General features: G+C 42.4%; 1 protein-coding gene across 12 annotated transcripts in view; it reads left to right on the top strand.

Moving 5' to 3' along the window:
- ryr2a (ryanodine receptor 2a (cardiac)) overlaps positions 1-17,112 on the top strand; it is a 332,105-nt gene that overhangs the window by 211,537 nt on the left and 103,456 nt on the right. For all 12 annotated transcript variants that reach the window (XM_034214890.1, XM_034214888.1, XM_034214889.1 and 9 more), the window contains 14 exons: positions 79-239; positions 1,071-1,230; positions 6,037-6,123; positions 6,524-6,655; positions 9,470-9,564; positions 9,655-9,830; positions 10,851-11,485; positions 12,216-12,416; positions 13,618-13,723; positions 14,051-14,194; positions 14,302-14,429; positions 15,162-15,307; positions 15,862-15,976; positions 16,423-16,555. In XM_034214890.1, the coding sequence (XP_034070781.1) occupies positions 79-239; positions 1,071-1,230; positions 6,037-6,123; positions 6,524-6,655; positions 9,470-9,564; positions 9,655-9,830; positions 10,851-11,485; positions 12,216-12,416; positions 13,618-13,723; positions 14,051-14,194; positions 14,302-14,429; positions 15,162-15,307; positions 15,862-15,976; positions 16,423-16,555 (2,419 nt within the window). The remainder of the gene's footprint in view (positions 1-78; positions 240-1,070; positions 1,231-6,036; positions 6,124-6,523; positions 6,656-9,469; positions 9,565-9,654; positions 9,831-10,850; positions 11,486-12,215; positions 12,417-13,617; positions 13,724-14,050; positions 14,195-14,301; positions 14,430-15,161; positions 15,308-15,861; positions 15,977-16,422; positions 16,556-17,112) is intronic.

Raw genomic sequence — 17,112 nt, 5'->3', positions numbered from 1 at the left:
GCAGGAAATGTATTTTCTAGTTTGATAAATAAATTGCAAACAGACTGATGCTTTATCTGCACCTCTCTTTGTGTGCAGCACTACTACTCGGTGCGGATCTTCCCTGGCCAGGAGCCCAGCAGTGTGTGGGTGGGCTGGGTCACCTCTGACTTTCACCAGCACGACCCGGGCTTTGAGCTGCACAAAGTCCGGACTGTCACTGTTACCCTAGGAGATGAAAAGGGCAAAGTTCATGAGAGGTTAGTCAAGTAGCACCCTACCCATATCCTAGAGTAAATTCATTTGTATAACTTATGTTGATATTATTTCAGTGATTGATACACCTTTAACCTGATATGATCAACAGTAACTGTTTCATGGTGTGTTCCTCAGTATAAAGTCAAGTCAAATCAAATCAAGGTTTATTTATATAGCACATTTATAAACGATTTTTGGTGGAGCCAAAGTGCTGTACATATAATAAAATTAGCCTACAGTAGAGACACTTTACAGCAAATCCAACAGCACAGATTGTTCAGAATATCAGTATGAGAAAAAAAACGACACCCTCCATCGTACAAGGAAAAACTTCCAGAGAAAAACCCACAGTTTGAGGGGATAAAATGGGAGAAACCTCAGGGAGAGCAACAGAGGAGGGATCCCTCTCCCAGGACGGACAGACGTGCAATAGATGCCGTGTGTAAATCGAAGAGATAATACATTTGACAGCATATAGACCGAATGTTAGGAAATGCATGTGTCTGTAATAAGAAGATGAATCCACAAGGATGTCAGCTAAAGTAACTGTTACATGGTGTGTTCCTCAGTATAAAGTAACTGTTACATGGTGTGTTCCTCAGTATAAAGTAACTGTTACATGGTGTGTTCCTCAGTATAAAGTAACTGTTACATGGTGTGTTCCTCAGTATAAAGTAACTGTTACATGGTGTGTTCCTCAGTATAAAGTAACTGTTACATGGTGTGATCCTCAGTATAAAGTAACTGTTACATGGTGTGTTCCTCAGTATAAAGTAACTGTTACATGGTGTGTTCCTCAGTATAAAGTAACTGTTACATGGTGTGTTCCTCAGTATAAAGCGCAGTAACTGTTACATGGTGTGGGCTGGAGAGAGCAGCAGTCCTGGTCAGGGGAGGAACAACAACGGCTTAGAGATCGGCTGTCTGGTAGACACAACAAACGGACTGCTGACATTTACAGCCAACGGCAAAGACCTCAGCACATACTACCAGGTAAATATTTACTTTGTTGTTACTGGTTAATAAGTGGTCCTTCTCTAACTGCTGCTGCCTTTTCTTCTCCTTTCCGGATTAGTGTGAATGCTGTTTACAGCATTCCACTATAGTTCTTCAAATCTTTATTCTTCTTATTTCAACCAATACTTTGCCGTCGAATAACTTCAGCATACTTTCAGCTACAGAAACCATTCAAATATCAAACTATTCAGCCTTTTCAGCACATGATGGGACACTTTCAACTTTTTTTAAATATGTTATACTTTTTGAAATATTCAGCTTTTTAAACTCTTTTTTTAACATGGAACTCAATGGGAGGAACCTTCAAATCCTCTTTTACCTACAACTTGCGCCAAATGCTACAACTTCCACATACTTTCAGCTAGAGACTTCATTCCAACTTTAAAATGATCACAAGATCTCATGGAAGAACAACCAAGAAGTGAGGATACCCGGCCCGGAGGAAGCCCGGGGTCCCCTTCTGAAGCCAGGCCCAGAAGGAGGACTCGTCGGCGAGCGTCTGGTGGCCGAGCTTGCCACGGAGCCCGGCCGGGCACAGCCCGAAAAGGCAACTTGGGCAACACCTCCGCTTCTCCATCCCGCGGGCCCACCACCTACGGGAAACAGCGATGGGGTTGGGTGCGCTGCCAGAAGGGTGGCAGTGAAAGCAGAGGGTCTCGACGGACCAGACCCGGGCGACAGAAGCTGGCTTTGGGGACGTGGAACGTCACCTCTCTGGGGGAGAAGGAGCCGGAGCTTGTGCGGGAGGTGGAGCGTTACCAGTTGGATCTGGTTGGGCTCACCTCTACGCACAGCGTCAGCTCTTGAACCTTACTTCTGGATAGGGGTTGGACTCTATTCTTCTCCGGAGTTGCTCAAGGTGTGAGGCGCCAGGCGGGTGTGGGGATACTCACAAGTCCCCGGTTGAGTGCTTTGTTGTTGGAGTTTACCCCAGTGGACGAGAGGGTCGCCTCCCTACGCCTGCAGGTTATGGGGGGGGAAAACTCTGACTGTTGTGTGTGCTTATGCACCCAACAGCAGTTCAGAGTATACAGCCTTCTTGGAGACCCTGGAAAGAGTCCTGTATGGGGCTCCTGAAGGGGACTCTTTAATCTTGCTGGGAGACTTCAACGCACATGTGGGCAATGATGGAGACACTTGGAAGGGCGTGATTGGGAGGAACGGCCCCCCTGATCTGAACTGGAGTGGTGGTTTGTTACTGGACTTCTGTGCTAGTCATGGATTGGCCATAACAAACACCATGTTCGAACATAAGGATGCTCATAAGTGTACGTGGTACCAGAGCACACTAGGCAGAAGGTCCATGATCGATTTCGTTATCGTATCATCGGACCTGAGGCCGTATGTTTTGGACACTCGGGTAAAGAGAGGGGCAGAGTTGTCAACTGATCACCATCTGGTGGTGAGTTGGGTCGAGTGGCGGGGGAAGCCTCTGGATAGACCTGGTAAGCCCAAACGTGTAGTTCGGGTGAACTGGGAACGTCTGGAGGAGGCCCAAGTTCAGGAGGCCTTCAACTCACATCTCCGGCGGAGCTTTTCGGGCATTCGGGAGGGAGGTTGGGGACATTGAACCAGAGTGGTCGGTGTTCAAAGCCTCTATTGCCGAAGCCGCGGCGGGGAGCTGTGGTCTCAAGGTCTTAGATGCCTCAAGGGGCGGTAACCCTCGAACCTCCTGGTGGACACCGGTGGTCAGGGAAGCCGTCCGACTGAAGAAGGAGGCCCTTCAGGGATTTGTTATCCCGGGGGACTCACGATGCAGTTGCAAGGTACCGACAGGCCCGACAGGCAGCAGCCTCAGCCGTGGCCGTGGCAAAGCAGCGGGTGTGGGAGAAGTTCGGAGAAGGACTTTCGGGCGGCACCAATGTTGTTCTGGAAAACTGTCCGACACCTCAGGAGGGGGAAGCAGGGGACCATCCAAGCTGTGTACAGTAAGGATGGGACGTTGTTGACCTCAACTGATGGAGTGTTAGGGCGTTGGAAGAAACACTTTGAGGAACTCCTGAACCCGACAACTCCGCCCTCTATGTTAGAGGCAGAGCTGGAGTATGATCAACACCAATCTCCCGGGGGGAGGTCACTGAGGTCGTCAAACAACTCCACAGTGGCAAAGCCCCGGGGGTGGAAGAGATCCGCCAAGAAATGCTGAAGGCTCTGGGTGTTGAGGGACTGTCATGGTCGTCTCATCAACGTTGCATGGAAGTTGGAAACAGTACCGAAGGAGTGGCAGACCGGGGTGGTGGTTCCCCTTTTCAAAAAGGGAGATCAGAGGGTGTGTGCCAATTACAGAGGCATCACACTACTCAGCCTCCCCGGGAAAGTTTACTCTAAGGTACTCGAAAGGAGAGTCAGGCCGATTGTCGAACCTCAGATTGAGGAGGAACAATGCGGATTCCGTCCTGGTCGTGGAACGACAGATCAGCTTTTTACTCTCGCAAGGATCCTGGAGGGGGCCTGGGAGTACGCTTATCCGGTCTACATGTGTTTTGTAGACTTGGAGAAGGCGTATGACAGAGTTCCCAAGGAGTTACTGTGGGAGGTGCTGCGGGAGTATGGGGTGAGGGGGTCTCTACTCAGGGCCATCCAATCTCTGTACTCCCAAAGCGAGAGCTGTGTCCGGCTCCTCGGCAGTAAGTCGGACCCATTTCCGGTGAGGGTTGGCCTCCGCCAGGGCTGCGCTTTGTCACCAATCCTGTTTGTAATATACTGGATCGGATTTTGAGGCGTAGTCGTGGGGGAGGGGGTCTGCAGTTTGGTGGACTAAGGATTGCACCACTGCTTTTTGCAGATGATGTGGTTCTAATGGCTTCATCGGTCTGCGACCTTCAGGAGCTTGTAAATCTGGGCTGAAATTGTGTCAGGGCCATTCTCATACACACATGCAGGTGCTCATTGGTTAGCCTCGGTTAGCCTGCCCTGGAACCATATTTAGTTTTAGTTTTATCCTGGTGGACTGATCATATCGGGCTCTGAGACTGCTTATTTGTTGTGACCTCAGTTCTGACTTGAGAGGGAATGTTTGGTCAAACACTTTGTGTTTTGTCTCATAGTGGCGTTTTGGCACTTTTAATGAGTGCCACGGTCTCTGAACAAATGAGACACACTGGTTCTGTGCTCCCAGTGGGCAGGATGAACATGAATGAGTCCACTCAGGGTTAAAAGCTCTGTTCTCACTGTCCACTTTCCTCTTCTTGGAGAGCGCCATGTGTAATTTTTTTTTCTCTCCCTGTCTGCCGCTAACACGCCTGTTCACTCTCCTCTCTGCTTCTCTCCCTGTATCACTAATTATCCTCTTCACTCACTTTCCTCTCCGCTTCTATCTGCCGCTCTCTCGTCTCTTCTTCTGTGTTTCTCTCCCTGTATCGCTCACTCGTCTCTTTCGCCCCCTGTCGGCGGCGGTTAAAATAGAATCGCCCCGTCAAAATTGAATTCCCCTATTAATGTATTGATTTTAGGTCCGGGTCCGTATAGGTCTGGGTCCGGACCGCGGTCCGCCTGTTGCCGACCCCTGACTTAGAGTGTAGAGGGTCTTCCAATTCTTCGTAAAAAATATTTTCAAACTGCTCTCAGAGCCAAAATATACACTCTATTCAAATAATTTCAAAAGATTTCAGGAGCATAATTAGTCTGGCCTGCTCAATTGCCTTCATCATATCAAACGGACCGACCGTTCTGGCCCAATAGTGATCTGAGTGACAAAAAGTCCACCTAGCTCCCAATAGACTCCCATGTTAAATTTGTCTGGAACTTTCTTCAGAACAGAGAGAAATAAACTTTAGACAAACTGCTCCCATCTTCACATTTTACACACAAAACCCCCCAAAAAAACATATCAGTCCATTGGGGTTCCCTGATGCTCACTTTCTGGTCATTTTTTTATAGGAGCCATAGTTTTTGAACAGGTGGCAACATTGTCAGATATAATCCTCAATGCATTCTTAATGGGACTCAGTGCTGCAGTTGGTAACTATGGTGTTGCTAGGCAGATTAAAACCTTTGATCTCTGGGCTCACAAGGTGTTATGATTATTTGTTATGAGTAGGTGCTCAGTCAGCACAGAAACACACACTGACAAACAGACTGGACTTTAACAGCCTATTCTTTTCTGTCTGATGGAGACTTCATACTGACTTCAACATGTTCCACATATTTTATACATTATTGGTGACGTATGGGTTTAGTCGAAAAGTTTGCAGTCAAAATATTCTGCTGCTTTCCCAAGCCTTTTTACTTTATTTTCTCTTCTTAATACAAATTCATTCACTACTACTTACATCTGATATGTAATTCATTCAGCCTACTTTCAGCTACAGAAACCATTCAACTATTACATTATTCAGCTATTTCAGAACAATGAGGCTATACACGTTGTTGTTTAAGCCTTTTCTTTTAAATATTAAGCTTTTTCAAAAATTTTCCTACTCTTCCAGTTTAACATTTCACTTTCAAGTGTTCAACAAAGTCATTGCAATGCATCTGAGCTGTAACAATTTCATTCAAATCATTTCACTTTTCTGCATTTCTCCGCTAAGTTCAGCAACACACTTACTTTGTTTCTGTAGCTAAAAGCAGCTACAGAGACCATTCAACTAATAACACATTCAGCTTTTTCTGCATTTTCAGCTAAATTCAGCAACAAATGTTCACAGTTTACAGCATTAGCACGCATTTTCAGCAGGAAATGCATTTTCTAGTTTAACTTGGTTTGTGGACTGCAAAAAAGGATTGGCTAATTGTGCTTCAGTTTGATGCAACCAGCTTACCGGTAGTTATCCTCGTTCTCAGGTGGAGCCCAGCACTAAGCTGTTCCCAGCAGTCTTTGCCAAGGCCACCAGCCCCAATGTCTTCCAGTTTGAACTGGGCCGTATTAAGGTGAGAATGACACACACATACAGCTTCATTATTAAAAAATATATAATTATAACATATTTTAAGTTTAGGGGGTTGCTTTTAACCTCAGTGACAACTTGCTGCTTCATCATAAATGCCCTGTAGTGGTACAGGTAGAGAGATTTAAAGGAATTTTGGAAAAATAAATAAAATAATGACTTTTTATTAGATCCAAATATTCCAAATGCTGTTGTAACGTCCTTTTGGTTTGAAGAAAAAAAATACTATACATATAACATATAAGCAGATTATTCAGACTTCATATGAAAGACAACTCTCAGTTGACATAAAATACTGTAGGGTGAATTTGAATCTGTCCACGTTAAACTCCTTTGATTGTGTTATGTTGTACCTTGATGAGTGTATCTTGTCTGTTTGTCAGAATGTGATGCCTCTGTCAGCTGGTCTGTTTAAGAGTGAGAGGAAGAACCCAGTTCCTCAGTGTCCTCCACGACTGCATGTCCAGTTTCTCACTCCTGTGTTATGGAGTCGAGTTCCCAACCACTTCCTCAAGGTACAGTAACAATCCTACCTATTTATAGTAAGTCGTTTGTTTTGTTTTGGCTAACACGAAAAATAAAAATGTAGACACATAGCTTTTGTCAGAATGTGTTATCCACTAATTGTGCAATGTTTAGAAGAAGATATGTAAAGGGTGACAGCTCTGAACAGAAACAAGTGGGACAGCTTCCATTTTCCATTAATCTTACTTTGCAGCGTGACACCCTGGTAGAAGTGTTTCTGGAACTGTGAATGAGAATCAATAATACTTTATTTATTTCCACAGCAGGGAAACGGGAATCGTTACAGCATCGGGACAAAAGGCAAATAAATTGAGCAGATAATAAATATTAAATCAGAAACACATCAAATAAAGATCAAATAAGTAAATATCCAAGGTATACAAATAAGTAGCAGCTTTATAAGCCTTAGTGAACATATAACAAGTGTTGAACTAACAGTCAATAATAACATTATTACATTTTGAAAGTAGATATACCTCTGGGGTATACTACGAAGGAGGATTTTCGCTTAGCCGGCTAACTTCAGTGAAAACTCGGGGTTTCCGGTCCTACGAAGCTGGTTCTCTTTTTAGCAGGCTAGATCTCCCTGGTAACTTATGCTGTGCGGCTAACCTGGTCGGGAGCAGGGGGGTATACTACGAAGCAGGATTTTCGTTTAGCAAGATAGCTTCTGGGATTTCCGGTACTACGAAGCTGGTTCACTTTTTAGCGGGCTCGATCTCCATGGTGACTTATCCTGGAACCTAGTCTGTGCTCCGAAGCAGGATAGGTTCCAGGATAAGAGATCAACTCAGCGAAAGCACCACGCCTGCTGACCAATCAGAGCTCAGTGTGCGGAGGAAATACAGTTTAAACTGCCGTTGCAGGAAAGACGGCCGGCCAAAATTCTTCTCCATGTTTGTGATTGGTCGAATGCTCCAGATACCACCCCTTTTATGTGAACGCGCACCTAACTAGATAGGACACGGCTGGCTTGAGCGAACGAGTTGATAGCCAGCGTTGTAGGACAGTTTAGCGAGAGCGGCTTTGTTTTGGATTAAGTCAACCGGATAACTCAAAACATATCTAATCCAGGATATGTTGAACTAGATTCGTAGTATACCCCCCTGGTTAGGTTGCAGGCTAAGAGCTCAACTCAGTGAAAGCACTGCCTGCTGACCAATCAGAGCTCAGTGTGCGGAGTTTAAAGCGATCAAGTCATATTACAGGAGAAAGGAAATACAGAAAAGCTGCCGTTGCAGGAAAGACGGCCGGCAAAAATCACCGACTGTGTGAACGTGAACATTAATAGAATATCACCTCCATCTTCAGAGCAATCTGACTATTATAACATTAGCGTTAAGAAAGCTTACTTAAATATCTGCCACAACATAAGTAACCGGATCAGAGTAACATTAAGTACAGTCCGCGGCATATCACTTCATAATGTATCATATATTTCCTTATCTGAGTCAGCTGAGCCGTATCTGGCCGTGCAACACTCACAGTGTCACATACTGTATGCAGAAGTATTATTTTAAGCAACACATTAAGTTGACGAAACACTCGAGACAAATGTAATTAAAGTCAGATCCACTCGTGTCTTAGTGATATCATATCATAAACCTGTTAATGTACGCATTCAAACACTTTTTCTGTTACCAGCTGTATTCACCTTGCAGGTGCAGCTATGTGGCTTTTATCCTGGATAAAGTGTTTAAGTCATGGATGTTTAAAGTTTAACGTCTTCATATTTGTCTAATTATATAGTTGACTTTTCATTCAGGAAGTATAACGCTGCACTGTCAGTACGCTTGTCCATGTTTGTGATTGGTCGAATGCTCCAAATACCACCTAACTAGATAGGACAAGGCTGGCTTGAGCGATCCAATTGATAACCCGCGTCGTAGTACCGTTTAGCGAGAGCGCGTATGTTTTGGATTAGGCCAACCGGCTAACTCAAACATATCCAGGATAGGTTTAACCAGCTTCGTAGTACAGGCCTATGATGTGCGATGTGAATCAAATATTTTTATCGCTCTACTCGCTCGAGTTTCACCGCGGCTCTCACTTGTGTTTACATTATTTCAAACTAGGCGTGCTGGCAAAAGGGCGGGGCTTATCTCCATGTAAATACTATGTAATACTAGATACCCACTACAACAAATTCCTATATTACCGTGATTTATTTGTAATACACGTTTCGAAATGATGCCGAAATAACGACATACTGTTAGTAAAAACAAGACGGCAGGCAAAACAATTTAAAAAAGCTTTTTTTCTGAATGGAGATTAGATCGATCGGTCTAGGCTAATCTACGGTTTTAGCTGCTCTATCCTCACTTACAACAACATCATACACACATAAATAAAGCCGCGACTGTATTCACCATACCATAGAGAGTCTGTGTTTTGTACATTTATAACTTTTCTCCAGTTTCTGAACAGATATGAGGAGCTGTGAGCTCTGTGTGCTAACAGCTAACGGCTGCTGTTTGGTTTTCTAATTCAACGTCAGTGATGAGAGGCGCAAATTCGTTTCTATCTGCGTCTTTGCATTGACTGTACATGTAATCGCGACGCGTTAGAAAAATCCCTTGCGTTTTTAACGTAGCTTTAATGACTATCCCTGGTTGGGAACAGGATAACTAATTGCCTCACAGATATTTTCAAATGTACTGTGCAAGCCCTAGTGACGTCTTATGTAAATGATGTTCATCGCCTCATATTAGCTGCTGGGTTAGTTGTGTAACTGTTCCACAATGTACTGTGGATAGGCAGTATGCAGTGCCACACAGTGGTAAAAAGCAACATTTCTCTTCCAGGTGTCAGCATCCAGAGTGAATGACAGACACGGCTGGCTGGTCCAGTGTAGCAAACCTATGCAGTTCATGTCCCTGCATATACCTGAAGAGAACAAGTAGATTACCCTACATATTCACCAATACACACATACACACACATATTCATCCCCCTACTGTCTCATTTGTCATGCACTCTCTCTGTCCAGGTCGGTGGATATCCTGGAGCTGTCCGAGCAGAGGGATCTATTAAAGTTTCACTACCATACCCTCAGACTGTACTCGGCCATCTGTGCTCTGGGAAACAACAGGGTGGCACACGCCCTCTGCTCCCACGTAGATGAGGCACAGCTCCTGCAGGCTATAGAGAATAAGTACATGCCAGGTAAAACACACAGCCAATGAAAGAATAACTGCATGCAAGGTATTAAAGCCTGTCCCTGAGAAATGTGATTTGGCCCTACCCCCGACCCAGTATCCAGCTATCAGCCCATCTTCTCTGGAGTCTCTGCCTGGTACCCTGAGAGCAGTGTAATTGCATTGTTTGGGAGCATGCACTGCGCTGCATACTGATATAATCTCTAGAAAACGGAAGAAGTGTCCTGTGCTGCAGGCAATTTTTTCCCCTAATTTGGACACTACCCGTTTGTATATAGGTGTCTGTCCACTGGGTAAGCAGCATGGGACTGATCTGGGGGGGCATCTTGTGGAGGTCAGTGTTGGAATTACCTCCTACGTCTAACAGCCTAATAATCTGTGTCACTCTCACCTTCACTCCAGTATCTTTTCTGGCATTGACCTGGTAAATAACATCCAATAAGAATGTACACAACGTGACACGTTTTACTCCCAGTGCTCAGCCCTGCTAACAAACTAATCAAAAAACTTTGTAGGCTCATTTTAGCTGGAGAGTATAATAGCAGAGAGTCACTACAAGAGGAGAGAAAAACAGCTCTCCTTACTGTATGTGGACACTCAAAGCAAAGGGTTGAGAATCAGTTAAATCTGTCTGACAACAACAGACATGGTGTCATTGGCTTCTGTAGTTGACAGTGTAACTCACTGATGTCTTTTTTAAATATCTTTTGGACATCAATGTGACTCAGATGAAGAAGATTTGATGTACATATAATACTTTTTAATAAGTACATGGATTGTTTGTTTAGATTTTCAAATGTGTCTCTAAGTAGAAAATGGGGTACGAAATACAGTACCATTTTAAGAAATGGCTATGTACACCTGTTTGGAGAATACGTAATAAATATAAATTTCATTTGGCATTATCAGGTAAAGATTGTAGTCTGATCGTTAATATAAATGTCAATAGTATGCTTTATAATTTTTTAGGGATTAATGTTTTTAGTTGAATGTAATAATGATCTTTCTGTGGGTCTCTCACTCCCAGGTTTGCTCCGTGCGGGTTACTATGACCTGCTCATCGACATCCACCTGAGCAGCTACACCACGGCGCGCCTCATGATGAACAATGAGTACATCGTTCCAATGACAGACGAAACCAAGAGCATCACCCTGTTTCCAGACGAGAAGAAGAAGCACGGCCTGCCAGGCATCGGCCTCAGCACCTCCCTGAGACCCAGAATGCACTTCTCCTCCCCAAGCTTTGTGTGTGGGACCGGACCATCACATTGTACCTACGGAAACACCGGATCAGGAGACTGTTTCCAGTATAGCCCTGAATTCCCTTTAGACATATTGAAAATTAAAACGATTGAGATGCTAACAGAGGCCGTGCGGGAAGGAAGCATGCACGTACGGGATCCAATCGGAGGCACCACTGAGTTCCTCTTTGTCCCGCTCATCAAGCTCTTCTACACCCTGCTCATCATGGGGGTTTTTCAAAGTGAAGATCTGAAGAACATCCTCAGACTGATTGAACCAGCTGTGTTCTCTGAAAGACGGGAAGGGCAGGAGGACATGGAGCTGGAGGTGGTGAAGGAGGGGGAAGGAGAGGATGGAGGGAGGAGCATGCCAAAAGAAGGACTGCTACAGATGAAGCTACCAGAGCCTGTAAAACTCCAGGTGATTCTCACGTAACCCTCTCACTTTGTAAATGAGCTATCATTTTATTAATGTAACATGCTGGTGGTGTATTTACAGACATAGTGCTTTTTTTTATGTTATAGAATGTCACATTCATCACATTGCAATATACATACATTTCATGTCAAATGATAGGAAACACTACGGAAGCAATGAGATCAAAATGAGTTTCTATCCTGTATTTATGACTTAAGTTTTTAATGGATTATTTTAATGAGATACTTAATGTTTTTATTTGCAAAAGAAGAGTGCGGAAATAATTTTCCCACTTTAGAAAAAATGTTATTTAAGGATATATTTAAAATTCAGAGCCCTACTGTGTATTACAACAACAGCAGCACTTAGAAATAACAGTTTGCCAAAAAGGATCAAGGCACTTGAACTCACAGGAAAACATACAAACAGAGTTAAAGATGACCCTGGATCTGGATTTTGGATGAGTGTAACAATTAGATACAAATAAAATCAACAAACACTGCCTCTTTTACCTAACTTGGAATAAATAACAAGTTGTAGGTTTTGTATTGAAACATTGTCTGTGCTTTAAGGTCGGGTAGCATGTCAATCAATATTCTCTTCCGCTTTGAGCAATGTCAAATCAAAAACTCTTTTAAATATTCAAGAACTGCAACAACACCAAAGCTTGATGAAAAGACACTTAGTGTATCCTACAAATGTGTTACACCTTATTTTTATATTAAATCCGCAGATGTGCCATGTGCTGCAGTACCTGTGTGACTGCCAGGTGCGTCATCGTATCGAGGCGGTGGTGGCTTTCTCTGATGACTTTGTGGCCTGTCTCCAAGACAACCAGAGGTTCCGCTACAATGAGGTGATGCTGGCACTCAACATGTCTGCAGCCCTCACTGCCAAGAAGACCAAAGAGTTCAGATCTCCTCCTCAGGAACAGGTAGGAGCACCACAGAAGAAGAGAGAGAGTGTGCTGGAGGACAGAACAGTTCAAAAGAACAGTTTGTAGATTATACTGGAGAAGATATAGTGTGATTATTAATGAGGAACAGCAGAAAGTTGACCAAATGAAAGCTGAGACTTTAGATACACTTTGAGCAAAGGAATTAAGATCAGGAATGTTTTCTGATGTTTTCCTAAATACCTTATTTAGCTGAATCCTCTTAAATGAATAATTCAGATGTAATGAAGTTGGATTGTATTACACTATTTAAAGTGACCTACTGACTTTTGACTGGCAACAAAAACCTGGGAGAACATACTGAAGAGAACATACTGGTCTACCACGGTTTGTTTGGTTTATAAATTACACTTTGAGGACATTTGGATTATCTGACTGGAAATAATGAAGATCCAGGTGAACAGCATCTGACATCTTACAAACTGAAGGTTTTATTTGAAAAGCTTGGCCCTAAGAAAACATGAGATGAACAATAAAATGTATCTGCCTGGTGTGACCTAGCAGTGACCTAAGACCTACTTAAATTATTCCTAAAATAAGATACATTTAAAAAAAAAAAAAGAGCAAGGGTTATGTTTATATATGTAATTTTAGGAATATTTTAATACATAAAAAAATGACATTACAAACACAATTTAGGGCGGCATTAGCTCTTCTGTAGGGACTTGGCTTGGGAGTTAAAGGTTCGCCCGTTCAAATTTGGTCAGACCAAAAAAAAACAAATCCCCAAGTCAACTTCTCCCTCTTCTCTCTGACACACCTCCATAATAAACATGTGTTTGGGCATGTATGTATTCAGACCTAATGTGTTTAGGTGGATTTATAAACGGTCTCCATCTAAATACAAACTAAATCATTTGAGCAGCGGTAGACCAGCAACTCAACTGTATTTTTCAATGGAGTCTATTGGCTTTAAAGAGAGCATATATAGATATAGCGGTATCAGTTCCTAGTTTAAAATGACTCTCTGACTGCGAGGTAAAGCTGTGAAAAGATTCTAAATATAGCTTTGGTGGGTCTTTCCTCCAGGTGGCTAAATACACCTTTCTGCTGCCCCCGTCCACAGCTGTTCAGGGGTTAGCTTGTGTGCTGGTATTCCTGTCTGCTTCTCAGAACTGGTGGTTGTTGTATTTATCAAACATTTCTTGTATCATAGTCACACCTGCATGTGTTTCTGCAGATCAACATGCTTCTGAACTTCAAGGATGAGAAGCAGGAGTGTCCCTGTCCTGAATACATCAGAGAACAGCTGCTGGACTTTCATGAAGACCTGATGAGACACTGTGGTAACCTCTCAGCTTCACCTTTTCATTTCAAACCGTTATTTATCCAGATTGGTCCCATTGAGATCATAGATCTCTTTTTCAAGCGAGACCTGGAGCAATTAGGTTCCACATGAAACATAAAACAACATAAAACAATAGAGCATATCATACAACATATTTACAAGCTACATTTACATACTTATCAACATGTACAAATACCCATAGTTTCAAAGAGCATTTCACTTAGACTTGCTTTAAAAACAATTAACCAAACATTCAGATCAACTAGAATGTCCAGGGAGCCACAGAGATCAATAAGGATAATAACTGATTCTCCCATCTTCTCAGGTAAAGAATTGGATGACGAGACAGGGATAAATGCTGAAAGTGACTTCACCATCCGGGGTCGGCTCATGTCGTTGGTGGAGAAAGTGGCCTACCTGAAGAAGAAGATGGCCAACCTGCCAGAGGAGAAAAAAGAAAGGAAACCCAGTGAGTCCACTGCACAGCTGAAACACACACAGCAGCAAAAGGAGAATAAATCATATTTTCTGATATGGCCCAACAGTTTCCCTAACAGCGCCTTACTGTGTCTGCAGGTACACTACAGCAGCTGATCTCAGACACCATGGTCCGCTGGGCTCAGGAGTCGGTGATCGAGGATCCAGAGCTGGTCAGAGCCATGTTTGTCCTGCTGCACCGGCAGTATGATGGTATCGGAGGACAGGTAGGTTTGTGCCAGTGGGTGTTCTTCTAAAAGGGAAGCTAAACCAGACCCTGGTATTACTGTAATATTAAAGAATGTCAGATGTGGGGCAACTTGGGGCTTACTGTTTAAGTACATTGTTGTCCTTTTTTTTCTTCTTTAGTCTTATAAATACAACATGTAGAAAAATCTGATTTAATCATACGATCAGCCTCATGTACTATAACGCCAACAGATTAACATACAAATACATCAACTGCAATCTATTTGTTTTATATAAGTAATATTTATATTTCATCGGAAAACATTGATCACCTTTAAAAATGTGGCTTTGACTTATAACTTGTGTAGCATTGTAGAATGTCTATTGTAATAATCAATGACTTGGTGTGGATATACAGTTTAATTTGCAAGTTAACTCCAGTGGGACCATACAAATCAATTAGATGTCATAGAAACCAAATCTTGCTTTTTTTACCTTTATACAACATATACAAACAAAGTTGGCATTCATTTAATAACATGACAAATAGCTATTTCACTCAGAACGATACAGTAGGAAAACGTTGAAGAAATGTCCTCATTAAGTATGTGTAACACTAACATAAGAGAGTTCAAATTATTGAATGTCAATGAAAGAAAATTCTTTCTATTCAATAGTTGCTCTTCTATACAGCAGTGCTCAGTTAATTAGAGGATATTTGTTAACCTTAGAAATGTTTAAAATATATGACTCTGTCCTTATCTGTGTAGGTGCGGGCGCTCCCTAAGACCTACACCATAAACTCAGTGTCCATCGAGGACACCATCAACCTGTTGGCAGCTCTGGGGCAGATCAGATCTCTGCTGAGTGTCCGTATGGGCAGAGAGGAGGAGAAACTGATGATCAGAGGGCTGGGGTGAGGACAAGCTGCTCAACACTCCTTCTGATTCTCATGAAAATACAACATGAATGTTTTTAAAGTTAGAGTTAAGATTTTCCCTCATTTGTTTCCCTGGTCCCAAATTCTTTTTTTTAAAGTGATTTTTTTTGGTGAGATGCCTGAAATCAGATCTGTGGTTAACACAAGCTGAAGAGATTTTCAAGTTTTCTACTACAATATGAAATACGTCAGTAAATACACCACGGGTGAATTTCCAAAGCCTTACTAACAATTGTCCAAAATATGAAATAATCACACAGAACATAAGTGGCATTAAGGTTAGCTGTGGAGAAAGAAATTGTGTACGTATCGTAAACGTGTGTTTGCCAAAGATCTTATTTTCTTCAATAGACCAAAATGGATTAGAAAAATCACACTGCTTTTTCTTTAGGGATCCCTTGTGATGCTAACTTGCGTGTTAGCCTACAAGAATACGTCATCACACCATAATATTCAGATTATAAACCTGGTCAGAGCCCTAATGATGAAAAACTCCTCTAAACTCTTCCCCTGCTCCTCTTCCTCTGCAGTGACATCATGAACAACAAGGTGTTCTACCAGCACCCTAACCTGATGAGAGCTCTGGGGATGCACGAGACCGTCATGGAGGTCATGGTCAACGTGCTCAGCGGAGGAGACTCCAAGGTATGAAGTGTGTCTGGATCACCACACATTTTTATCTTTGGGCCTTCTGTAAATGTCAAACGTCATTCTTTTAATTAAACTGTTAATCTGTATCTGATTGAGCATTTAACATTTAAATGAATTCTCAAAATGATTACAACATTTTATGGAGCATATCAGAATCAGCCTGATTGCCAATTAGGATAAGACATAAAAGGGTTAAGCTTTAATGTGTAATGGTGCATATATACACAGTAAGAGGAATTATGTGGAACAAATATAGAACTATTACTAAAACTATTTATTTTTATTTTAAAATTAAGAAATACAATAAATGTTAATGTTATAATCATGATTTTTTAAAGAAGTAGCATTGATCGGAAATCTGCAACATATACAGAGTAATGTGAATGGTTCCTCAATATTGCAGTAGGAATTTGGTCTGACGCAAATCTGTCTTTTTGCAGGAAATCACCTTTCCTAAAATGGTGGCCAACTGTTGTCGTTTCCTCTGTTACTTCTGTCGCATCAGCCGGCAGAACCAGAAGGCCATGTTTGATCACCTCAGCTACCTGCTGGAGAACAGCAGCGTAGGCCTCGGTGAGAATGTGCTTCTGTGATGTCATACTGAATCACAGTGTGTGCATACCTGACGCACAACACACATGCAGACCATGTATAAATACATCTTTAACTGAGACAAATGTTTTCAGATTCACAACAGACATGTCCAGTAAAACAGAACTTAGACAGACTGCAGAATTCGATATAGTTAGGTTTTCTGTAGATCTTACATATTTCAATACACCAATCTGGTCTGCAGAATATTTTAAATGTAACACAAACATTATCACTAATATACACATTTGGATTCTGGCAACTGCTTCCACTCCCGCTTCCCCCCAAGCCAGTTACTGCCTTCCAATTGATGGTTTATTGCCCTGCAATATGCCTCCTTATCTGTTTCACCTCTTCTTACACAGGATGTATATATACATATTTATATATATATACTGAGTTGTTTTGCATACTAACAGTAAATCTTTTAAAACAGAAATACTGTACATGGTTGTCATTCATGTATTAATCTAACCATTCACATATTGACGATATCATACAAGAACATATTTTCTACTTTGTGACTTATGCAGTGCAGT

This window comes from Gymnodraco acuticeps, unplaced genomic scaffold, assembly GCF_902827175.1.
Source record: "Gymnodraco acuticeps unplaced genomic scaffold, fGymAcu1.1, whole genome shotgun sequence".
NCBI lineage: Eukaryota > Metazoa > Chordata > Actinopteri > Perciformes > Bathydraconidae > Gymnodraco > Gymnodraco acuticeps.
This window is presented reverse-complemented; position numbering and strand designations above follow the sequence as displayed.